This window comes from Ciconia boyciana, chromosome 10 (genome assembly GCF_034638445.1).
Source record: "Ciconia boyciana chromosome 10, ASM3463844v1, whole genome shotgun sequence".
In the NCBI taxonomy this organism is placed as follows: Eukaryota; Metazoa; Chordata; class Aves; order Ciconiiformes; family Ciconiidae; genus Ciconia; species Ciconia boyciana.
The window spans coordinates 11,767,565-11,792,302 of record NC_132943.1 but is presented as its reverse complement, the minus strand read 5'-3'; the positions used below and the strand labels follow the sequence as shown (position 1 = coordinate 11,792,302).

Genomic DNA, 24,738 nt, shown 5'->3' with positions numbered 1-24,738 from the left:
GCATTACCTCGGAGCACCTCTCCCCCCGTTAACCATAGGTACCTACTCTCCCAACACAGGGACTTGAATTATATGTCAAATACAAAGTGATCTGACCTTCCTTCCTCTTCCCTTCTCTTACTTAAGTAAATCTCCTAGGGACACTTGGTTGAGGAAATTTGATGTCTAAGACCAAGACTGTACAATCCTTTCACCCAGTAAATAACACCAAGCCACCTGGTTTGATCTGTTACAGAGCAGATCCATGCAAAGCCCTCATCACCTACTCCTTGCTAAAAAGCTCCCCTTTCTAGTCGCCAGCATAATAAAAGTCTTAAAAAATGTTTAGCAAATGCATTTTCATTTCCAAATCTCTCATTCTTACTGGAAGCAGCAAGGACGATTATTTCCCTTCATGCTGTGCAACCCAGTAAACTTGCTTACTGGAAAACTTAAAATACAAGTCAGAAAAAATGTATTGCTCACTGCTCTCTGCTCTGGAAAGTAGGAGTCCAGAATGTGTGATTTGGGTGAAATCCTGCAACTTTCACTCACATGAGTAACCCCCACACACCGTAAGTACATCCAGTATGTTGCTGTAGATTAGTGACAGACAATACATCAGCATCACAGCTCTGAATAAAGACATTAGCAGATGGTACCAACCATGACAGCAGGTCTTGCGCTTGTGTCTTTCTCTGCCCGACACAGCCCATTACTCCTCCACCGCTTCCTCCCTATCACTTGTTCCCCCAGAGCTGGAGGGATGCTCCTTATGCACCCTTCCTGCTGCAGGAAGGGGCCTGTACCCTGGAGAGCGGGAGGAGTGGAAGAAAAGAGGGGTCCTCCATGACCAGCATCTTCCCATCTTGGGGTGAAGTTCCCCAGGCAGAGGTCTCAGCCTTTCAGCATCATCAGTGAGGGTGGAAGGGAGAAAACTACCCACAGGAATTCCTAGAAGCCTGTCCAAAACCTTTAACTCTCCCTGTCTACTCTAGGATTGGGCTTTTTAGGCATCTACCAAAACGTGCCTAGACATTTCCCTAGCACTCTTCCTAATGACATCTCTGTGATATTCACCACATGTGTAATAGCTGGAGTCCATAGGACTACCAATGCCTTGCTGTCTACGGAAGCCATTTATTTGCTCTTTTATTTTGTAGGAAAGGGATCTGTCCTTCCAAAAATAAAGGAATGTGTCTTTGCTGTATCAGGCACAAAGGGTTAATAGCTAAGCTATGGATAGATACCGAATAATACACATCTGTCATCTGCAACAGATTCTTGGTGCTTCCGTTCTCTTGCATCTCGATGGTCTCTCTGCCCCACTCCTGTGCCCGGGGGTTCTTTGGATATTCAGCATACGGTGACATCTGGAAATCTCCACTCTTGAAAATGAGTTTACTTATGTCATTTTTATTCTTCCTGTTTATAAAAGAATGAAGGAAAGTGAAAACATACAACTTACCTTGCTATCTTTTACGCATTTCTGATGTGATCTCAGGAGATTTACGTCATGTTATGAACCTTGACTAGGAACAAAGATCACCTCAGAAGGGCTGTAGTCCAATCTTCTGCTCCAAGGCAAAACCAGATATGAGGTCAGATCATGCTACTCAGGGCGTTATCTGGTGGGACTTGAAATCTCCAAGGATGGAGATGGCATAACCTCTCTGAGCAACCTGTTCCACTGCCTTACTGTCCTCTTGGTGAAAGTTTTTCCCCACATTCAGTTTGAACCTCTCCTGTTGCAACTTGTGCCCATTGTCTCTTAAAAATGTGTGTGTTCACCCGAGTCAATGAAAAAGTCACGGAAATCCAGGAAGAAAGAATAATGTATGTGAGCCCCCATGCTATTCAAGTCTCCAAGTGCTTAACTGTAGCACTTCTAGGTACTATGTTAATTCCTAAGAAGACAGGCCTGCAGGCTGCCAGTCTGAATGGCACCACATGCCCCTACATGAGTACCATGTTGTATGAGTGGACTTTGGTGACACTTCTAGTTCAAAGTAGAGTACCCTCCAGGAAGTCACATAAGCTGCCAAAGGCCAGGACTCATGAGAAGACCAGTCCATCCCTGCAGAGATCTGCACTCTGGGGCCTGGAGGTGTACTGGCCATCACACCTCCTGGCTGGGGCTTGCTCGCGTCCCTCTGGCTGAAAACACGTGTGAACAAGTGCACACCACTGTGCCACCCAAACCATTGCCACGTCTATGTTACTGATAAATCCAGCTGCTGACTTTAATCAGAGAGCTTTGAAATCCTAGATTTGGGGGCTGGAATGGGGGGGAGAGGGTGTTAGTGCAAGGCAGCCCTTTTCATGATGTATAAATCATGAAGCAGAGCTTCTTTGGAAAGCACATCTTGCCTCCAGTCCGAAGCTACCTGTTGGTATGGGAACTACATGTGTACATGCGTGTGTGCATCTCAGAGGGAAAGACACACAGAGTGAGAGCACATGCAGGACTTGTCCATAAAGGAAAATGAAAATAGCCTTAAATACTCTCAAACACCACTTGAGCAATGGCCAGTAACCCCTCCTGTTGCCTAAGCTTCTCCTTTCTACTTAGCTTGCATTTTTGGAGACTGCTCCCTGGCTGCCTTACAGCTCTGAGTGGGAAGGACTCCTTTGCCTCTCCATCCCTAGAGGACATGATTGCCAGGTGCATCCTTAAGAGACACCGAGTTGAATTTTTTAGCCTGGTTGCTGGAAAAACAAAAGATATGCCCCAAAAGAAAGCACAATGTAATAGTTCAGTATCTCTGATTACCCCACTTGCTTAGCTATCCTACGTGTTCACCTACGTTTTGGTCCTTTGGTCTTTTGGGTTCACCTGTGGAGCACTAAGTGCTCCACCAAGAGGATGCCATGCGAGCCGGGGCCGGCAGTGGTACCTACCGGCAGCAGGTGACAATCAGTGCTATGCCCATGATAAGCAGAAGTCCCCCTCCTGCAGCCGCGATCACCACAGTGATGAGCTGATATGCTAGAGATGGGAAAGACAGAGACCCACTTAGGAACATCAGTGTGGTTGTAACTACTAATGTAAACACATCCGCAGTCCTCATGCAAAGGGATTAACTGTTTATTTCCCACTTTCCCTCCCTCTGTAAGCAACATTGCCTTAAATTTTCAAGTGAGATGGATGGAGTTGGGGATCTCCTGCTGAAGGAAGAACAAGCTCTTGTTTCCCTAGGGGACAGATTCCCTTCACTGATAGGCAGAATAATTCAAATGATATTTCACGGATTCACCTCCGAATATCTTGCTTCAAGAGTGCCCACTATACGTGTTATCATGACAGAGTATCCAGACAAAGGAGATCTCCTTTCCTTAGGAGATAACATTAAGTCAATTTTGTCAAAGAAGGTCAACAAAACACTTTTCAACAGAAAATGAAGAAACAAAAAACACTGGCAAGAGTAGCGTGTACCTACTGCATTTTAGACATAGTCATTTGCAATTACTTGTTTCAAATTTCCCCTTTCTGATGCTGTGGAAATTAAAGGAAACAAAACTCGGTACTTACGGTTTCCACAGTTGAATCCACCTAAGCCAAACGGGCAGCTGGTAACAGAAAACAACAGGGAGTTTCAGCGGCTTAGTTGTGCCGACAGGTCACCAAAGCAATATTAAGAAGGATGGTGAGGTAGGAGGAGGGCAGAACAGTCACCATACCTCACACAGGTCTCATTTTCCAGCTTATATCCATCTTCACAGGCTAAAAACACAGAAGAGAGAAGGGCCATGAGCACCGCGTAGTGGTGCCGGGGAGGCACTTCCCATCGCCGCTTCCTACCGCAGCCTCACCCCAAACAGCCTTGGGGACCGACAAGCTGGTCTGCACTGCTGGCACAGCAGGAATGCAACGCTCTCTGCTGTGATGCAATATCTCCTCTGGTTTAGGCAAAGCACTGTGCACTTAAATTCACCTCCCACTGGCTTTGACGGGACCATTTCAGGGCTTCCCGGCAGAGCTAGCCTGCAGCCTGGCACAGGGTGGGCAGCTGGTAACGTAATTCCCAGCAGAACCTCTTCTTGCCAAATGGAAACTCACTGCACACTTGTATTGCTTCCCACAAACCAGCAGTGTAAAAAATCTGCAGTGTCTCCAGCTTTTGTTTTGAAACCTCATTTGAACAGTGCTACTTTAGCACTGATGCACGCTATTCATTACTTTTAAATGTTAGTACTGCAACAAAATATTATGCAAACAGAGTCATGGTTAACCCAAGGTGATATGTTATGTTTTGCTTCAAGAAAAATGTCACTTTTAAAAAATTTATTTCAAATTTGGAGCGAAATCAAATTTTAAAATATCATATTTTACTATAGAGTAGAAATTAAATGTTTTACTAGATCTAAATAACCCAGAAAACTGCTATGTACAAAATGTTGGTAAAAAGACTGAAGCCATCACTTCAAAATAACTGCTGTGCTTAAAGGGCAGCTATCTCATCACCTGAATTATCTGAGAAAATTATACTACTCTTCTGATGACCAGCAAAGGTGATGATACGGTGGACACACAATTATAAGCTTCAAATTACTGATAAGATCACTGCTTTTCTCAGCACTAGTCCCACCAGTGCCCCTGCAGATCTGCTGCCTTTCGCAGAGGCAGTGAAGGTGGTCGCTCAGCCGGGTAGGAGTGACATGGACAGAGTTGCTTGGGGTGGAGGGACAAGCCAGGGCCAGCACATGCAGCAGCCCTCGAGGGTCTGCAGGACATCACCCAGGGGTCTGGGAAACCCCTGCAGCACACTCCACAGGGAATAAAACTAGATTAAGCGAAAACAAAAATGCTGATGGATTTTTTTTCCCCTCAAACACCACGTGCTTAAAAACGGTGAGGCAGCAGCTCTCAAGCCCTCTTCCCGCTGCCTCGCTCTCTAACCGTAGGGGCAACCCGCAGCTGAAAGCTCAGGCGCTCTCTAACCCCAGCAAGCGTGAGGAAATCTGCGGGGAGCAGAGGGGCTGCCCAGCAGAGGTCCCAGCTAAGCCGCAGCAAAGCCCTCGCCTCCTCTCCTCCTCTGCTGCTCCCAGCACACCAGACGCCTTTTCCCCTCCGGCACAGCTGACAACTGTATTTTCAGAAACATTTGGCACAGGAGGGGAGGAAGGAAGAAAAGAAGGACAAACGTGCAACGTTGTCCATTAGGATGGGATGGCAATATCATAGTAAACCAAGAGAGAGCACTAGTTTTCTGGCTGGATTCAGAAGTTTATGGCTCTTCCAGCACCAATAACAAGCAACATTCATGCCAGCAGGGAGCAATGTGACTGTGACCTCCCCCTCATAATACAGGTCACAGAACTTCCATAAATTTAATTCCAGTTTCAAATCAAATAGTTGAACTGGAGCTACATTTTAAAGAACCATCCAAGATTGATTTTAATATTTTCAGTGACGGACAATCAACCACAACCCGGGGTCAGATGCTCATAAAGTTAATTTCCCCAGCCATTAAAAACATTCACCTTCTTTCTGGTCTGAATTATCCCAGTGTCAAATTCCAGCCTTTGGATGTTTACTTGCTAGATTGGAAAAGGTTATATGATCACATTTCTCCTCCTCACCATCAAATCACTCCTTTGCTTTTAATAAAGCCAAGTGCACTGAGATCTTTGAGTCTCTCTGGTTATTGCAGCTTTTCTCTGAACACTCACAGGTTCTCTTTGAGCCTTTTGATTTCTAGTTCCCAGAAATAGATGTCGCAAGCCCAGGGATAACAAAACTTCCCCTCTTCTGCCTGCCCGTGGCCCCTAAATGCACCCCAGGACCATATTAACCTTACAAGCCAGGGCTGAGGACCTCTTCTTTACCTGCCAGGCCCCCTTCACAGCTCTGCCCAAGTCTCTGCTTTCCAGGAGAGGCCACCCACAGTGTGCCTGGCACTCTGCTCTTGGATGCCTGGCCTTGCTTGTGGTGATATTGAAATACCGTTTGCCTATATACCATTTACTAAGCGTCTCATGTCACTCAGCATGCCATCTTCCCTGCGGGGTGTGTGGATGCAGATGAGTGATGCACCCACACCATGAATATTGCAGCTCTAGGCACAGACTTGCCATAGCAACTGGCACCAATGATGCCGGGGGTCTGATGTCCACGATAGGTGGTTTTGCACCCCTTTCTCTGCCTTATATAGCCCCACTACTCCTCCACTACCTCTTTCACTCCATTTATTCCCCCAGAGCTGGGGATGGGGAGGGTGAGGCTCTTTGCGTAGCCCCCCTGCTGCATCTCATCATGATGCTTTTTGCACTGGATTTATTTTTCTCTCTCTAAGATGGTTTCTTTGAAGTCAAGGAAGAGACCAGAGGTAACTGGAGAAGAGTTAAGAGCTTCAGTCAATGAACAGCCAGGGCAAAGGTAGTAAATCCCGAAAGATTCTTGTCTGGCTCATTCATAACACTGAGGCATTAGCAAAATGAGACTGGATGTGTTGCTCCTTTCACTCGCTAACAAAAGCAGACCAAAAACATTATGGAGCAAATGTTCTACCAAAGTGAGCCACAAGATCAGGCAACAACGAAATCTGCAGTGAAGAGGAGGGAGGCATCACCTCTACAGCTCGCTGGAGCTGCCTTCTCTAATGAGCGCAGCAGCCCCGGGTAGCCCAGCCCAAGCCCCAGCCTGACACTTGCATGTTGGGAGGGCCTGGAGGAGCCTGCAGGCAGATGCTGGAGCCCAGCCTAATCTCAACCCCTCAGCCCTAGCTCAATAACGTGTGTAGGGCACATACACCTCGAATGGTCTCAAAGCTGGAGCCGTGCCTTGGGCAGGAGCAGCCCTGGGACCCCACTGGCACACAGCTCTCAGGCCAGAAGGCTACAGGGGCAGTGAAGAGGAAAAGCAAGATCCTGAACATGCACCTCTGTCTTACTTAAATGCTCGGTGTTTATGTCTTTTCCTCTCCTCACCCTGACTTTTCCTGCCACGTTGCTTTCTCCTCTGGCATCTTTCCTGCTCCTCTGAACACGCTCCCAGGAGAGCTCGTGCTGTCACACTCACTCGGCAAGCTTTCAAACATGAGCAGGGATCAGAGGAAAGGCTTAAGTGTCAGGGGCCAAGCAAAGCTATCAAGTTGTGCTTTTCTCCTCAGGATTCCTTTGCCTTTCTCTTCCTGAAAGAGACTCAGGCATCCCTTTGGAAACCTGCTTTGCTCTTCCTTGCTTTGCTCCAGAAATGCTCTGTGCTATTAAAAATAGCAAGCCCTTGAAAAGCTGGCACATTGGGTTTGTTGCCCTGTTTCTAAAACAGCCCTGAAGATACCGAGAAGGTTGAAAACCAGCAACGACCCAGAGACCACCAAACTGCACACCAAGAGGTACCATGGCCAACATGTCAAAACTCCTGTGGCTCAGAGACCCAACCCTTCCCTGGCCCAGGGGATGCTTTTTCGAGCACACCCCAGGGGACAGGCACCGCAAGGCAGGACAGAACAATCCCTGGGAGTCGGGGCGGCCGATCCCCTGCGCCCCTGCAGCTCTCCCAGCCGCACCCGCCTCTTCCCACGGGGAAGACCGGACAGGGCAGCACAATAGCTGTTTCCCTCTTTGCAAATACTATAATTGGAGTTACCGCGCCACATTTTCATGACCCACAATGAGGGTCAGATGCTCAGGAGACCTCAGTTCCTGTTTAGTCACTAAGAGGGCAGAGATTTTCAAAGAGGCTGGCATATTGTATGCTATATTTATCAGAAAATAGCTCTAAATATCAAATGAGGGCCATAGCTTGGCTTTTGAAAAAGCCTCTAAAAATCCCAACCATTTGGCTTACCCAGATGGGAACAAAGTGATGCTGAAAATCTGGTACCTTGACGGAGCGTGGCACCATGCAGTTGGTGCTACCCTCATGCCACTGCACTGCAGCCTAAATCTCGCATCAACCCTGTCCCTCAGACACTCTCAAGCTGGTCAGTAAGATGTTTCCTACTGACAGCAGTGAGCTGAAGGTGGAATTGAGGCTGCACTGTGTGCAGGTAGGGTTTTTTATATTTTGCACAGCAAACAGGACCCATAAGTAGGGAGTAACCGCATGTACGAGATGTTAGTTCTCTTAGCCCTCTCCAACCATCGCATCCGAGTGCCTCACAGCCTTTCAGGTATTTATCTTCACGACACTGCTTGGCAAGAGACATGGATGAGAAAAATGGAGTAACTCACCCTGGGTCCCCACTGTCGATGATGGAGCAAGAATTTGGCAAAAGCCTCCCAGGTTTCAGTTCAGCTCCCCACTCACTACATAAGCCCTGCTCTGACTCTCAAGGGTCGGTGGAGATGGTCAGTAGTTCCTAATAGAAATCCTTCTCCCAACATAGAAGATGAAGGGAGGGAAGGAAAACACAAAGGAGAAAGGTTTTCCCTGGAGCCACAGAGTGGAGGAGAGGCAGGACCATGACCTGGGACCCAGAGATGCCCATCTCCGAGATGTCCATCCCAGAGCCTGCAGCACATGAGTTATTTCCAGGCACATTTTTCTCACTCTCTGATCAGATTTGGAATCGACAAAGCATCTCCTCCTATTGCAACAGCAACACAGCAGATACTGCCAGAAGCATATGTAACCACTACTGCAATTCTTATTGATATGTCATCAGAAAACTGCATTTCTTAAGAAGCCCTGCACCAACCACTGGAACTAGGGAATGGACACCCTGACCCGACAGAAGTCATTTTGACCACCGGCATGCAGACAAAGACCTTGTTTAAAATGTAGCAAAAACAGATTTCATGATCTGAGGAGTAGCTAAAAAATAATAATAATACTTATATAAAATAACACTTAAGCTTCAAATTTCTATTAGGAACCCAGCTGAAAACTAAATTCTAATCATTTTCAGATACTTATTTTAAAAATATTGATGATGTATTAATGTAAGCTTGTGAGTTTAAAGCACTGCTCCTAAGTTCGCTGAGAGTTCAGACAAAATCAAAACAGGCAGAGACGCACGTCATCTCTGCTCTGTGCCACTGAACTGGAGCCCAAAGCAGTCGGGCCCCTTTCTCCCTCTTCTCAATCACTGTGACTCACAGCGTGCTCCAGAAAGAGATAATATTATTCCTAGGGAGAGACCGTATCTTCAGCGTCTGCTGAAAAGTCCCCTAACTAAATAAAAGAAACTTGAGCTGCTAATATTTATTCATCATATTGAGCTTCTTGCATGCACAGCAATACACACACACACTCATTTCCACTGGAACAAAAAGCTTAAGCAAAATTCAGGCAAAATACGCCACATAAAGAGCAATACCTCTGCAGGAGTGGTCCATCTTGTTGTATTTGAAGTACCCACTTTTGCACTGGCAGAGAGCGACTCCATTGAAGTCAGTGCATTCAGAAGTTTCCTTGTCGCATTCGGGGTCTTTCTGCTTGCACAAGCTGCCAACTGTTGGGAAGAGGCGGCCAAGATCAGCACGGTTCTCTCTGAACCCACCGTTATGCACATTTGCTTTCCCCATGCATCACATTCAGCTCATGTGCTGCTTTAATATCTTCTCTTTTTTTAAAAAATAAGATTTGTTCCATTAAGAGACAGTCAGCATTACACTATGCCACCATTTCTTGCGTATCTACCATCATTTGTACAGGCAAATAGAGGGGGCAAATAATAAATGTTTCAGCTCAGAGGCAGAAGGGGAAATGAAAAAGAAAAATTTGGTTTGGCTCAAGCTGAAACACATTCACCCCGAGACAGTTCAACAAATCAATTTTTACGTTTATATCAAGCAAAACATTTTGCTCAGCCCAAAACAATTTTTTTCCATTTCAATATTAAGCACTTGATTTTTTCATTTTTCAAACAAATAATTTGTCCTTTCATTACATTACTTTGAAGCAGTGTTTTACTTTAGAAAGTCAGGTTTGTACAATGAGCATTCAGCAAAACTGTGGGTAAATGATGGCAATTGGGTCACCAAATTTTCATTTTTTACTGAGAAGTCAGACTGAATGGAATGAATAAATGAAAAAATATTCATGAGAAATAGGATTTTATGGAAAATGTGTCACTCATTTGGCACTCACCTTTTATAAACCTCTCCCTGCTAGATCCATCTTTTTTTTTTTGACCTGACATCTTTTCTTTTAAGTACTTGAACAAGAACATAATTTGTTTCTTATTCTGCTCATTTCAAGTTGGAAGTAGACTTTACCAGAAGCATTGTATCAGAGGCAACGGCTAGATATAATCTGAGCAGGTCTACCAAAATAATTTAATTCAATCCATGGTGGAGTGTGGCTTTAAAATACAGCACATTAAAATAAAAGCACACACTAAATTTCTCATCTTCATGTTTACTTTGCCAAAACGATCTGAGGGGTTTCCCACTACACCCAGGCTAAGCGCTGCCGCCCTTCATCCTCTAAGCTAAACCTCAAAGCCTCAAACCCTGAAGTCGCAGAGCTCCACGTGCAGAAGTTTCCTTGCCGGAGCCCATCTTTCAAGGGTACCCACTCCCTGCATCCTGCTGGTACCTCTCACGGCTAAATCTCCTCCATTGCTCCCTGGGAACGCGAGGACCGGGAGGTGCAGGGCACAGGGCCACACCATCGATGGGGTCCACCTGGAGAAGGTCCTGCACAACACTGATGTGCTTCTCTAGGTCTCTCTGTGCCGCACCCGTGGTTCCCGTTTGGCAGGTAGAGGATTCGGTACAGAAATCGAAAGCTCTGGATTGTGAACCATTTTTACACCCTGCAACACTGAAATTGGGCAGGCAGGAGAGCGCAGCTCCCTGCGTAGCCTCCAGCGGCTCTGGTCGACTTCACTGGGGAGTTCTGTCTCTTGGCTTTCATGCCGTTTCCCCAGCTCCCGGCTGTGCGGGTGGAATTAAGACTTATGGTTTTTTGATCTGGCCGGGGCCTGGTGTCACATCCCAGAGATGAAAGGCTGCCCTACAATGCCTCTAATCCCGTGCTGTGTGATGTTTTCACAGAGAGGCAGATTTCTCACACATGTGGCGAAGATAAGGCTCGATATCTGCAACCCTTTTGTACTGCGAGGCTCTTAAGATGATTCCCATTTGAATGAGATAAGAAAGATTCAGAGGGGTTTTTCCAAACGCCAAAATCTTTCTCCCCCTGTTATAAAAGAAGCCAAATAAAACATCCCTTTCCCCTCCCGTCACAGTCCCTCCAGATGCTATTTACCTCTGTGGAGCGGCTTCAGGCTGGAGATTAACTGGCAGGCTTCGGTGGGGGATTTGCAAGCTCGAATGTAGCTTTTCGTGCTGCTGACAACATCGTAGAAAGTCACGTTGGATGCTAAAGAGAACGTGGATTGCACTGAAACATGCACAAAATTTGCCTCCCTAACAGAAAACAAAACAAAACAGCCCTGAGTACCACGGGTCAGCCTGATGTCATTGTTAGCACCTTATACATAGGACACTTATTAACACACATTATACATAGGACTCTTATTAACGCAAGCAATGCTTATCACAGACACAGTATGGCACACATACTGAAACAGCCGTGCATTGTAACAGACCTTAAAAACAGGACAAACTTACACACAGAGAGGTAGATTTGGGGCTGGAAGGGGTGCTGGTAGCTCACTTTGAAACCAGCCATAAATCCCCCCTGGGCAGCTCACAAGCCCATCCCCAAGCCGCTCAGGCCAGGAGGAAGGACTGGGAGAGCCAGGCAAGGTGGTCAGGCATTCCCCATGCCCTGGGCTACCGCCGGGCTGGATTGCATCAAGCCCAGCACCAACTCAAAATGGAGAATGTGGATCTCGAGCCGAACATCCTGAACGCTCAAGTTTCTCATTCTTCCCCGGGTAGCCTTAGCCTTACCTGGTCGCCTTAACTGTGGAGTGGTGGTACCCCGGCAAGCCCGACAGCGATGCATTGAGCTGCAAGGAAGGAGAGAGCAGCTGTTAGTGCCTGGGGGATGGTGGAGGGAGGCAGCCTGGCAGGACGCAGCACCGGACAGCCCTCCTGGGTCACCAGCACCATCCCCTGTGTTCACCAGAGCTGCCTGCTGAGGCTGAGGGGGCTCTCAGCATCCCAGCAGTTCATCTGCTCGAGAAGAAAGATGCGCCGTCCTGTTGCCAGCAAGGGATGGCTGAAGTCACCATCACGCAGCCTTGGACAGGAACGAAGACCTGGGGATTTTGACATGAGCATCTGCCTGGGGCCCCACTGTGCAATGATTGCAAAGGCTGAGGACGAGCCAGAAGCCAGCAGGGAGAGAGCCCCGTGCGAGGCCGAGCTCAAAGCGGCGCCCTCGGAGACTGCACATCTTCCAAGGATCCCCGGATCCATGCGGTTGTTTGTGTTCACTCCCCCGCACAAGCCGTGCAGGCAGCATCAAGGCAACTCACCCTGGCTCCCCCCTCCTTTGGCGGCATGTCCACATCACCTACTCCAAAAAGAGCTGGGATGAACTGCAGCCAGTCCAGGAACTGCTAACAGGATGAACTCATGCATGCAATGATCTGGCTAAAAAACGCACAGAGATGTACCTGTCCCCAGCCCAGGGGTCTTTTTGGAGCAACTGATGGCACAGCATATGGGGAAGCCACCAGCTCACCCAGCGCTTGCTCTCAACTGACCGAGGGCCACGTGGTTGCGATAGCACGCCTGGGAAACTCCACCAAGAGGAAGGTATGTTTGGGTGGGTGGCTAAGAGCAAGGTGGCACCAGCTGCAGCCCAACCCGCCCCAGCACCTGTGAGATGTACTGATGAACAATGAAGCCCAGAGTTACTGTTTTAATGTTCAACCTTGGTGGAGCACTAATGCCCTTTTGAGGTCTGCAAAAGGCAATGCAGCCAGAAGACACTAGGAAAGGATGGGGGCTGCAGAAGAGTGAACCCAGCCACACCACTTCACAAAAAGGGCTTCAGGATTTTCTGGGCAGATATGCTGTCTTAAGCCCCATAGGAGCTGGATCTCTCCGCTGCTGTCTTGACAGCCTGGGCAGGGCAGCAGAGAGAAGCGTGCTGGGATTTAGAAGTGTACGTCTCACCAGTCCTACTTACACCAGACCAGGACAGTTCAATGATTAAAAAGGCTAAATCCATGCTACAGAGTCTCGTGGCTTCCCATGACAACACTAAGAGGAGCGAACGGGACCCATCCCATCAGCATTGCCAAGGTCCTGGCAATGACACTCACCATCGCCAGGATTTCACCCTCGATGTGGAGAATCTCTGTGTACTTCCCATGGGTACTATTAAGTTTCACGGGGACCTGGCCGATAAATATTCTTACTAAAAAGGAGAATAAGACAAGTTAGTCAGAACACGTCGCTGTGCCATGTGTAGCTGCGGTTTCATCTGCCTTACATGAGAGACTGTCTGCATGGAAAATCCCTTCATGCAGCAGACAGAAAACTCACGTCTGAGAGTCACTGCCCCAATAAAGCAAAGTCCCAGCCTCGGGATTTTTCCCAAGGGTTGCTGCGATGTTCCCACAGCCCCAGTCAAATCCCAGAACTCGATGTTGCTGAACAGCCATCATTTCACCACAGCATTCATACATTTCACATAGAAACACAGACTAATTTAAAAGAACCCCCAAACAGAGAGAGAGCTGAGTAAATTTAGTAACAATGCAGTTTCAGGTACCAAAGCTATTTATAATAATTTGGGGTAAACGTGTCAAATCTCTTACCCCTCCCTGCAATGGAAGGAAAGCAAATCAGCAAGTCAAAATAAAGCACTATAGAAAGGACATTTCCATTTTTCAAATTGTTGGACAGAATGAGCAATAACATTTGAAAAGAGGTCCAAAAGATGCATTTTTCCATGCTTAAATTCATATTTGATTCATGGCAGCAGAATGCAATAATCCGAGTTCTCCAGACTCGGAGAGATAATATCCCTAAATCTTGTATTAAGTGTCACGAGATACTCGGTGGAAATGAGAACTCAGAGCTCCAGTTTTATGTTCCACCAGAAAAATGAATCCAGTTGCAGATAACATTATAAAGCCTCCAATTCTTTCCCATTTTTTCCCATCCACAGAGCCTATCTTCACCACAAATTTTGTATCAGACAGCTCTAATGTAACAACTGTGGGTAAAAATAAGATGAGAATCACCTTCACAGTATTTATATAATCTGCCCGTATCCCAGTTCAAGGCATAATCAAAACAACTCTCTAAATTAGAAGCTGACACATTCCAACTCGAAGAAATGTTTCAAAACACCCTTCAGGGACACCTCACCCATGTTTCCTTAGCAAAATTTCCATGCCTCTAATCCTCGCTGATTAAGGGTCAGAAGAAACTCTAGCAAAACAAATTCCCCTTTACAATGGGATATTGTAAGTCCTTGAGATTGAGAGTCCTCTAATAGAAAGGAGGGGGTCAGAACCTGAGTTCCAACTAATAACTGTGCTGCATAAAAAATGCTAAAGGTACGAAACAAGACCTTGATCTTACAAAGACTTTCACGGCTGCTTAATTTTCCGCACATGGCTGATCCCACTGAAGCCAAGTTACACAATAGCCCCACTCACTTCTCCCAAGCCAAGCACCGTCGCCTGGGTTTGCGGGGCTGGGAGCTACGATAAGCTTCTGAACGCTTTTTGGGGGTTGTAAAACACATTAGGAACAGAAGGGCCACATCTGTCCTTACTAACAAGCATGAGCCCACTGCTCTGCTGCTGTGTTTTTAAGAAACCCTCAGCTATCACTGCGCCTGCTCCCCGGGGCACCCCAACATGACAGGCTTTAGACACTGCACTTGTATAAACAGTAAAAGGCTCTTGTTAAAAGTGGTGGTTGGGAGGAACATTAAGCTCCTGAACTAGTCCGAGCCTAGGTTAATTTATTTTAGAAGATTACAGATAATTATTTCCATATTTTTCTCCCCTGGTTTTTCACTTTTGTTTTCTTACCTAAATTGCACTTTCCTTTTTCCAGCTCATATCCAAGAGGACACTGACAGATATAGGAGCCACGGGTGTTGTTGCAGGTGGCCAGCGCAGGACAAGGGTTGGAAAGACATTTATCCACATCTACAAAGGCAGAAAAAAACTCAGGCTATAGTTACAGAATCACAAAAATCATCAACTGTTGGGCTAAAAAAAGATCAACTTGGCTCCTCTTCTGTGACCCCCTGAGCATTATCAGATGGTTCATTGCATCATTTGCACTTACTATTTATCCTGTTCTTAATTATTCTGCTGGAGCTGAGAGAATAAATACAAACCACTTTCTCTTGAATATTCATTCAAAAGCCCTTGGGATCCAGTGTTGATCCATGTTAACATGAACACCCTGCTTGTCTACCGCACTGCTCATCTGCAGCTCTCAGGGTGCTTTTCAAAGACAAACAACCCTTATGATGGAGAGACCGAAGAAGGGACCTCGACAGCCAGAGCTAGACACAGGAGCACGGGCTGCTTCACCAAAGTCCTGCCCTTTTCATCCAAGCCCTGTTTCCATGATCCAAAGCTAGTGCTTGGACACTGATGCAGTCCGTAGATTACCCAGTAATGGTGGAGGCAGCCCTGGCTGCCGTCACCTCCTTTACCGGGGCTGCAGCCTCCGAGCCAGGCTGGGGACGGTCACAGCAGCGATCCCTGCCTGTGCCACCACTCGTACTGCACTTCCTGCTGGGTGAGCAGACACCCACCGTGAAATATGGAGTCTCAGGGTATTAATGACTGTAGTCTCAGATGCTTCATAGATTAGCCAACTCAAACTGCAAATTCTGGAGAAGATATCCAATACTTCCCTTTGCAAAAAACCATGTCCCGCTCAAAAATGCTCCTCTTGCTGTGTGTATGACTCACACGAGCACAAACGCACGTCACACACACGTGCAAGGGCAGATCGTAGGCAACACTGTGGACTTGTCAGCGACAAGGCGCTACAAGATGAGCAAGACAGCTCACGCACCACTCGTACCCATTTTGCGGCTGCTGCCGAGCACTGCAGCAGAGGCAGGAAGGATGGGCTTTGCGGTTAAAGCACAAAGCGCGAGAGCCAAACCCATGTGTGTATTTCTGACAGCATCACGATACCCCATGGCATCACGCAGGCCCTGCAGACCAGACAGTCCCGAGCTGACCTCCGCGTTCGGACACACCATTTGACGCAATCTCTGTGCCTTGACTAGCCTGGCACGGCTACCTCAGCGTCAGCGAGAAGGAGATTTGGTGTCTCTGATCTAAGCAGCCAGAAATGAGCGGGCGTATTTTAAAATGTTGGCTTTCACTTCGCTGTCCTTCAGTTTGCGCTTTGTACAGGGGAGACCAGGGCATCTCCTTCTCTCGTGGCAGCGAGTGCCCACATACAAAGCATCGTGTCCAAGGCAGCAGAAGGATCTTTTGCATTCTGGTAAAGGGCAAAACTCGGTATTTAAAGGAAAGAGTAACTTGGCAAAAGTGTGAATCAGTTGGTAAAAAAGATACATTACCTTAATTTTTCGGTTAAAAAAAATCCATTCCCCCACAGTGAATATTTTTGCATGAAGCCATAGCTATAATTAAAACCAATCAGCCTGAGAAATAACCTTTAAATACTTAATTATTGGAAGGAATATATACTATTGCCAGTATTTCACTGAGATTAACGCAATTAGCACACACAATATCCTACAGTGGCATGAGGGCCAGGCTCCTGAACTTTAAATACACAATCGATTTCCATTCATATAAAACTTTGGTCAGTGTATTTACTTGAGAAGATAAGGAGCCTGGCAGCGGCAATAAATCATTGTAACAACACACTCGGCAAGACTACGGTATGTAGCCTACCAGGAGAAGCAACAGGCCCTTAGTGAGGTGGGGAGAAAATGACCATAGGTCGTAATAACAGAAGAAGTTCCAACACAAATACCGAGCGCTGGCCAACCACCTTTTCTCATTAATAAGATAGATATTGATCGATAACGATTGATATTGTCAACTGATCGACAAATATAAAATGCTTACCTGGAAGGTCAGTCAGCTTTATTTTCTTGAAATTCTCAAATTTCAGCTTAACATTTCTATCAGAAATGTTCACCAAAATGCTCACCCTTTTCCAGCAGTTCAGCTTGATTGCTAAACCCTTAGCTTAAACATACCAACATGGAGAGCGAGTTCTTATCCTCAAACCCTGCTGACAACAGACTTGTCATACATACATACATAACCCTCTGAAGAGCCTTAAAGTGGGACCCAGGTGTTCCTGGCCCCCTTGTCCCTGGCCCCACCACTGATGAGTGCCATTAGACACGTTACCTGTTGCCAGAGATGATGTCCTCAGCCCGGTCGTGCTACTTGACGGAGGAACAGTGGTTGGTTTGGTAACAGCCAAAGTAGTTGCAATGCTCACAGTGGTCTTGATGGTTGGAGGGGCTTCAGAGGGACTCGTAACAGGGATGTTTTCCTCGGTGACTTTACCAGGCCTTGCAGTGGTGGGATCCACAGCTTCTGTGCTTTCCCCAGTGGTATACACATGCTTAGTGGCAGTGGGCGTTTGAGCTCCGTGGGCTTTCGTTGTGCTAGCATCACCTGGGGTTGGCCGGCGACTGGCCGGTGTTGTCAGCGCAGGAGGTTTCACTGTGGTCAGTGCCACCGCAGGGACGATGACACTGTGGTTTGTTGCGCTTGGTGAGGCACTAAGGGGTGCAACCGTCGGCCTAGCCCGTGGGGCATCGCTGGCTGTGGTGAGCAGTGATGTTGCCTTCCCAAAGCTGCCTCCCTGGACAGTGGTGGCTCTCAATGAGGCGGACTCCGTTACCGCCACAGGAACGGACACGGACACAATGAGTCCACCAAGCTGCTCCATGGGCGCCGTGGGGAGAGGAGGAGACCCGGTGGAGGTGAAGGTGGTGCTGTTTTGGGGCTGGTGAGTGACACCGTGCTTGTCAGTCCCTCTGGGTGAGCTCCCGGCCATGGTGGCTGTGGAGGGCACCCGCCTGACCACAGTCGTAGCCACAGGGGTGCTTCCTTGACCACTATCGTTGGACTGCGAGATGGATGATGGTGACGAAAACAGAGGCAACAAAGATGCTAATGAGTAAGATGGGGAAAGCAATGAGGAAGTGGGTGAGGAGGATGACAAAGCCTGCAGAGGGGGTGAAGATGCCACCACAGAGGACGAGAGTGGCTCAGATGACTCTGATGATGTAAACAAATAAGTTGGTGGTGTTGATGTCAGCGAGTGATGCAGCGATGACACTGAGGAAGAGGCTGGAAATGCTGATGAAGATAGAGACGATTGGCCAGTGGTCAACAACTCAGAGTCAGCGTTGAAGAAAGTTGTATTTTGTGTGCTGCCTGCAGAAGCAGAAGTCGACAGTTTGGAAGAGTGTACCAGCAACGGCTCTGTAGATGGTTCAACAAAACTGCCATCGCTGGATACGTTACTCCTCCTGTCCTGTGCCACAGAAGTCTTCAATGAATCAGAAGGGTTTGAAATTTCGGAAAAAAAGGTGGAACTTTCTGAGGAGTCAGCAGAGGTGCTGCTATTCGAGATAGACAGGAGGGTCCTTTCTCCTCCTCTGGTATATGTAGTTGAAATGTATGTGCCATCCGTATGAGAAACCGAGGTCCGTTTCTCAGCATCGATGCTACTGACTGGCTGATGGCTACTTGAAAAGCCTGGAGTAAAAGCACAAAATATATTAGAAAGACAGAGTAATATGTAAGTGTTTTGATGTCATATTAAAATCACTTCCTAAATACATAAAATGTTCTTGTCTGTGAACTGGCGTATGCTCTTCTAATAATTTAGAGCACCATGCAAGCATGGCTATCAAATTAGGAATCTTCTGCATTTCTTAATTCATTCTAAAATGGTGAACCCAGACAGACACAAGGCTCCCATGAAACATGTAGGTTTCTGAAACACTATTCTTCCAGTATTGCTTTTCTAACGGAATTGAGCACTTAGTGTTCTGTGATATTTTGTGGCAAGCTAAGCAGGTAAGCTGTTATCTTTATCACTCATAATTTATAAAACTCATATTATCTCCCTCTTATCCTCCATTCCCAACTAAAGAATATCCATCTTCTTCAGTCAGTTTGTTTTTAGACACAGTGAACTTCATGCCTCTGCAGGATGAAATTATTACTTTATGCTAATTTGCAGTTTATCATGAACTCATTGATTGAAAACTTTGCAGTCAGGAAATCCTAAATGAGTAGCACAACAGTCTGCAAAAAAAATTCAGATTATTTAGCATAAAAGGTACAGTCAATCTTATAATATGAATTTCAGGATATACACCTAAGTTCAGCAATCTCTAAAAATAAGAAACAGGGGTTTGAAAATTTGGTTTAATTCTACAATTGACTTAGGTCATCATGAAACATTTCTGAAAGCACCACCCAAAAGAAACCAAAATAATAAATAGGGTTAGGGTTAGGCTTAGGCTTAGGTTTAGGCTTAGGTTAGGCTTATTTTGGTTAGGCTGCAGAAAAATAATGCAGCCATGAAAACAGGAGAGTTTCCCTGGCAGGTTCATGGCTTCACTTCTGGAACAATTCCCCAGCCAGGTGGGATCTGGCTTTGAGTCCTTTGATGAAAACAGCCTCCTGAGTGCACCTGCAGTGGCATTGCATGTACTAATGAATGAGAACTTTGTATACAACATAGATAAATGCAGGATGATGTGAACTTCCCCCCAAAAAATGTACACCAGGAGACACTAACTTACTTGTGAGATCGTTTTGGAAAGAAGAAGTGGGTATCTTGGAAGAGCGTGTGAAGAGCGTCTCTGTCGCAAAGCCCGTGAAGCCCCCACCGCTGGTGGAGGTGTTGGCCGCCCCACTCTGCTCCACCGACGCCGGCTCAACCGGCCCTGGAGAGCTGGCGGTTTCGGCATAGGAAGCAGAGCTCTCCGTGCCACCGGCCAGTGTGCCATCCGTCACGGAGTGCAGCGTCCTCTCTCCACCACCAGCAGACATGGATGAACTGTAGGCAGGATCAGTGATGGGGCTGGACATCCTTTCCGCGGCACTCGAGCTGCTTAGGGACTGATGGCTGCTGCCCATGGCTGGAATAGGATGGAAAAGCAGGCATCTGATTTTATCATCTCAGAGCAGAGAGCACTTGTGAGTTCTACAATAATTCTGTTTGGAAATGCAGACGAATAAAATTGCACAGATAAACACAGATTCAATACAGATTAAGTAGATCTCACATATCTATCACCTTAAATGTGGATTTAACACGCAAAGCCTACTCCAAAGAAACAGGACTGTCCAAATACAGAGGGACAATCGGTACCGTTAGAGACATAATGGCATATTTGTGTTATATATAATTATTACCCCAACCCAGGCAGGTAGGAGATGTCTCCTACAGCAAGAAGCTACACGTCTCATTCCTGAGAGTTTTTTGTTAAGCACCAACAGCTGCAGATATACAACACCAAGGAGCAGAATCACCACCACTTATAAATCCTGCCCATGACACCCGCAACAGCTCTGACACATGTTGGTGGTGATATCAACCCCACGGAAGAGGGGGAGGGAAAGGGAGTGGGTTTTTTCCTAATTCAATCACCATCCCTGAGTTCAGAAAAACTCACTGGAAGGTTCATCGGCAGTTGAGTAGGTGGAGACCCTGGACGAAAGGGTGACCTCGGGCTCTGGGTACCCCGCGTGGCTGGATGAGACGTGTCCCGCTCCAGGCCATGCCGTGGAGGATGGGAGGGGGCCAGTGCGGGGCTCCCCAGCCATGTCTGGGTGAGACGTGGGGCTTGCCGCCACCGTGCTCCACGTGCCGTGGTTAGCAGCAGCCCGAGATGTCCCCTCCTCGTTGCTGGAGAGTGCGGTCGAGATGTATGTGGTCTCAATAGGAGGACCAGAAACTCTTTTTCCTCTTTCTGGAATTGCAAAGCAGAGATATACATGCATGCATATATATATATATATATATATATATATATATATATATAAAATATGTATTTTATATATTAACAATACCTTTAAGGCCTCTACAGGGACTAAAATCTGAGTATTTAAATTCCCACAGCAGAGGTGGTGCTTGGTGACCAGCACCACTTATTTGCTAAGTGGGGTTCCCAGATGATCTGTACTTTTCCCCTTTACACCAGAAAAATAAAACAGATTGGGATGCATGGCGTTTCTGAAGGAGAACGGTGGCAGGGAGGTAGGACCTGGTCTTGGACATCCTGCAGAAAATTCCCTTGGGAGGACCAGCAGGTTTCAAACCAGCGCTGGTGGGACCCTGGAAACAGAGCTGAGGCTGAAACACATGATAACTGGGATATAAAGAAGGGAAAAACGTCTACCGATCCCTCGCCACATCTCATGCCAGGCTCCCCCGGTTTGAGGGCTGAGGTCAAGGCTCCACAGCAGCCTTCACGTGTGGCCCAGAAGAGCTGCCTGGCTGTCTAGTTCCTGATACGAGAAGCGCTGCCCCAAGTGCCGTGAGGCGAATAACTCACCAGCCGTGCAGTGCTCAGACGCCCTTCGCTATAAACTGGGTTTGCTAAAAAGGCAAACCTAGTTTAAAGCTAGAAAAAGGAAGGTGGGAGCTCAGGAGGGGGGCGAGGAGAAGGGATGCCCTCCGTGGCAAACCACAAGACCCACCTGAAGCACTTGGTGAAGGCGAAGGCACTGAAACACCGGGAGGAGACACAGGCAGTGGCTTTGTTGCAAGCTCACCGAGTCCGGCACCGCTCTGTGAAACATCGCTCTGCCTCCCAGGCTCTGCTGCTGATGAGGACGGCAGAAGGACCACGTCCAAGGACCTGGTGTGGGGGGAAGCGGGAGCGGAGCTCCCTGCCATGCTGGATGCTGCATGGGTGTCTGACACGGGCACCGCGGTCCTCTCCCCACCGCTGGTGGCCGTCACCGAGCTGGGCGTACTGCTGAGAGGAGCACTGGGCAGGCGTCCTCTCGTAGCCGAGGTCCCTTTTGCTGTGAAAGGACAAAGCAAAACAGATTTATGCCTACTAAGCTGTAAACAGGCGGGCGCGGTCTCTTCCATCACCACCCTTAGGCTGACGGCACAGATACAACGTGGCAGATCTAAACTTGGAGAAAACTGTGAAGACACAACCCTTTCCCGTGCAAGGAAGTGCTGCTCACAGGAGGACACCCTGAAGAGGGCACTAGGAACAAGTCGTGGGAGCGCTGTTGGGTTTGCTTCCCTTCGGCGCTGCTCCTGGCGCTGCACTCCAGCCGCGGGCACCACGCGCCCGCGCCGACATCGCAGCGCCCGCGGTGAGCGAGGTGGGGTTACAGCAGCACCTAACTCCCGGGTACTCGACACAAAGCTTGGCAGGGCTGCACGGGGTCAGTAAACGCTGCGTTTGCATCCCAGGGCGGGAGTCAGGAATGACTGGTGTTGCCTCCTGCTTGTATAAACACAGCCAACGGGGCGGTTTTGAAATTGTGCTGTCTCAGAAAACACACCAAATCTCGGGGCCAGACTGCTCTGGCAGTAAGGCTGGGCTTTTCTGGTCACTAAATGCAAAAAACAGATAATGCATGAAATTTTCCTCCATAATGCACGATGCCATTGTCCAGCATCTCCTAGCGTGCCCTCACTCTACACAGAGCGGATGTTTGTGGTCTACGGAAAGAAGCCCCGTGGGGATGGTCAGAGCTCACCTGGGGAAGCACTTTCCAAAGCAGACGGTGAGCCCGTGAGCGACGGGTCCATGGACAGCGCTGTGGCACCTCTGCCGCCAGCAGTCTGGGCTCCCAGAGAGGACCGGGTGTGGTCTGGAGAGCTGATGGTTTCAGTACCAGTGGTGGAAATCTCTGTTGTCTGGGCCAGCCTGGTGCTATCCGGCAGAGACCTTAATGTCCTCCCTCCACCCTTGGTGGCTGTTGTGGAAACAGAGGTACTAGTGGTGGGGAAATCAGTTCTTCTCTCTGTTGACAGGATGCTGAATGACACATGGCTGCTTCCAGTAGCTAAGATGTGATAAAGAAACAATTTACATTTTTACACATGTGAAACTATAAATAAGCAGAGGAGCTTTCTTCCAGTAACACCCAGAGGCAGCAAGTACAAGCACAAGTAAATATGAGAACATGTCAATCCAGAGAAAACAGGAAATTTCCAAAGACGTGAAACCTCTTTACACAGAAATTTGTCTTCTAAAAAATGTGGTTTGATGCTGAGAACAGTGCTATTACGTACAAACTGTCAAACTGCTATGCCATGCACTTGATTTCACCATTATGTGCCTGAGTGCACTCCATGCTGCTAGAACAAACAACTATCGTAACAACCCAGAAAAGCCTGGAAATCAGTTCAGACAAGGCACAATGCTGAGCAGTGTGAAGGTCTTAGAGAAGAAGTCTGAAGCAATGGGGTCAGGGGGATCAGACACCTTCAGCACCGCAGAGGGGTCTAGGACCAAACAGCAGCATGAAGGGCCTCCGAGACCACGTTCAAAGTTGCCTTAAATTTGTTGAACTGGTTCAATTTCTGGGAACCAGCATGGTCCAAGGGGTAGGACAGAGGGCAGGAACCAAAGTCCAGTCCCTGGGACTGCAGGGACATGATCTAACCCCCCTTGCTTAGTTCTCTTGCCTATAAAATGGAGATAGCAACTGGAGATAGTAAAAAAAGAATTGTGATTTGAAGGTTAATTATTTTTCTTGGCATAATGAAACTTTCCACATATGTGCCCTTTCTGTAAAAAACCCAAACCACATTTTTGGTCAAGCAAGAGCTGAAATATTTCAGACACAAAAATCACATTGCATCCTTCCAAACAATATATTCTGCAGAGCTGTCACGTCTTTTGACAGCAGAAAAGAGTCAGGCAAGTGTAAGATACAATAACAGTCCTCCTTTTACCTACAAGAAAAATGGTATTTCACTTCTAACTTGAGCTCACCTGGGGAAGGACCTTCTGAAGGAGAGTGAGAGCGTGTTAGCAAAGGGTCTGCCACCTGCTCTGTGAAATCCGTGGTTTCTCTGGACCCACGAACTCCGTAGGGGTCTCTCACAGAAGACGCGGACGAGGATCGGGTCATGTCCAAGGTCTTGTACATGCCACTACTGGACATGGAGACTTCTGCTGCCCATCGGCTGCTGCCCGTGGCAGACCTCGGGGGCCTCCCGCTGCTGCCAGTGGCCATGGCTGAAATGAAAGCACTGGTGGGAGAGGAAGCAAGGGGGTTTTTCTCTGTCGTTGAGCTGTTAACTGGTTGGTGGCTGCTTCTGACACCTAAGATACAATAAAACCAGGTTTCATTTATGCGTATATACATTTGAGGGATTGTTTGTACAGTCTATGTTTGTACACTGTTCTTGAAATATTGAATAGACCAAGTTCTCAAGCTGGAAAAGACGCTGCTCTGGGAAGAGGCGAATCCCTTATGTTCAGGCACATGTGGCTTACAAAAAGCCGTGAAAATCACAGCTTAAAACCATGTTTTTTAACTGCAGGCTGTGCGCAATACCCGATTTATGCATTTAAGGTGCCTTTGAGCCTGTTTAAATCAGGACTATATATCTTTAACTTCAAAACAAATCTAGAGGATGAGCTAAAAAAGGTCTGGTTTAGGTTTTCTAGTGACAGTCCGGAGAGCCAAGCTGCCATTTCAGTTCCGGGCTGATGGCACGGCCATGGGGCCGAGCCCCCTCCAGCACCAGGCACCCAGGACCAGAGAGGGCCAGACACAGCCTCCCCCATAAGATGCTCAGAAACACCCCTGCACCCCAGCCTGGCATTCGACCCAGCCTGATTTACCCCATGTTTAGCAGACATGCTGCCCCAGGGCTCTCCCAAACCACACTGCTGGAGATGCCGATATTTCACCAGCTCACCGGGAGCAGGAGCTGCACTACGACTTG

The 24,738-nt window shown here is 47.6% G+C and overlaps 1 protein-coding gene across 3 annotated transcripts in view; it reads right to left on the bottom strand.

The window, feature by feature from the left end:
- Positions 1-24,738, bottom strand: part of LOC140657583 (uncharacterized) — a 60,338-nt gene that overhangs the window by 6,047 nt on the left and 29,553 nt on the right. For 2 of the 3 annotated variants that reach the window (XM_072874825.1, XM_072874823.1), the window contains 15 exons: positions 23,777-24,109; positions 22,533-22,841; positions 21,507-21,836; positions 20,480-20,776; positions 19,604-19,942; positions 17,181-18,545; positions 14,847-14,966; positions 13,119-13,213; positions 11,794-11,852; positions 11,144-11,304; positions 9,246-9,380; positions 3,661-3,703; positions 3,512-3,549; positions 2,881-2,968; positions 1,230-1,404 (listed from right to left, as the gene is read on the bottom strand). In XM_072874825.1, coding sequence (XP_072730926.1) covers positions 1,230-1,404; positions 2,881-2,968; positions 3,512-3,549; positions 3,661-3,703; positions 9,246-9,380; positions 11,144-11,304; positions 11,794-11,852; positions 13,119-13,213; positions 14,847-14,966; positions 17,181-18,545; positions 19,604-19,942; positions 20,480-20,776; positions 21,507-21,836; positions 22,533-22,841; positions 23,777-24,109 — 3,887 coding nt within the window. The remainder of the gene's footprint in view (positions 1-1,229; positions 1,405-2,880; positions 2,969-3,511; positions 3,550-3,660; positions 3,704-9,245; positions 9,381-11,143; positions 11,305-11,793; positions 11,853-13,118; positions 13,214-14,846; positions 14,967-17,180; positions 18,546-19,603; positions 19,943-20,479; positions 20,777-21,506; positions 21,837-22,532; positions 22,842-23,776; positions 24,110-24,738) is intronic. The other variant, XM_072874824.1, reaches the window with a different exon arrangement.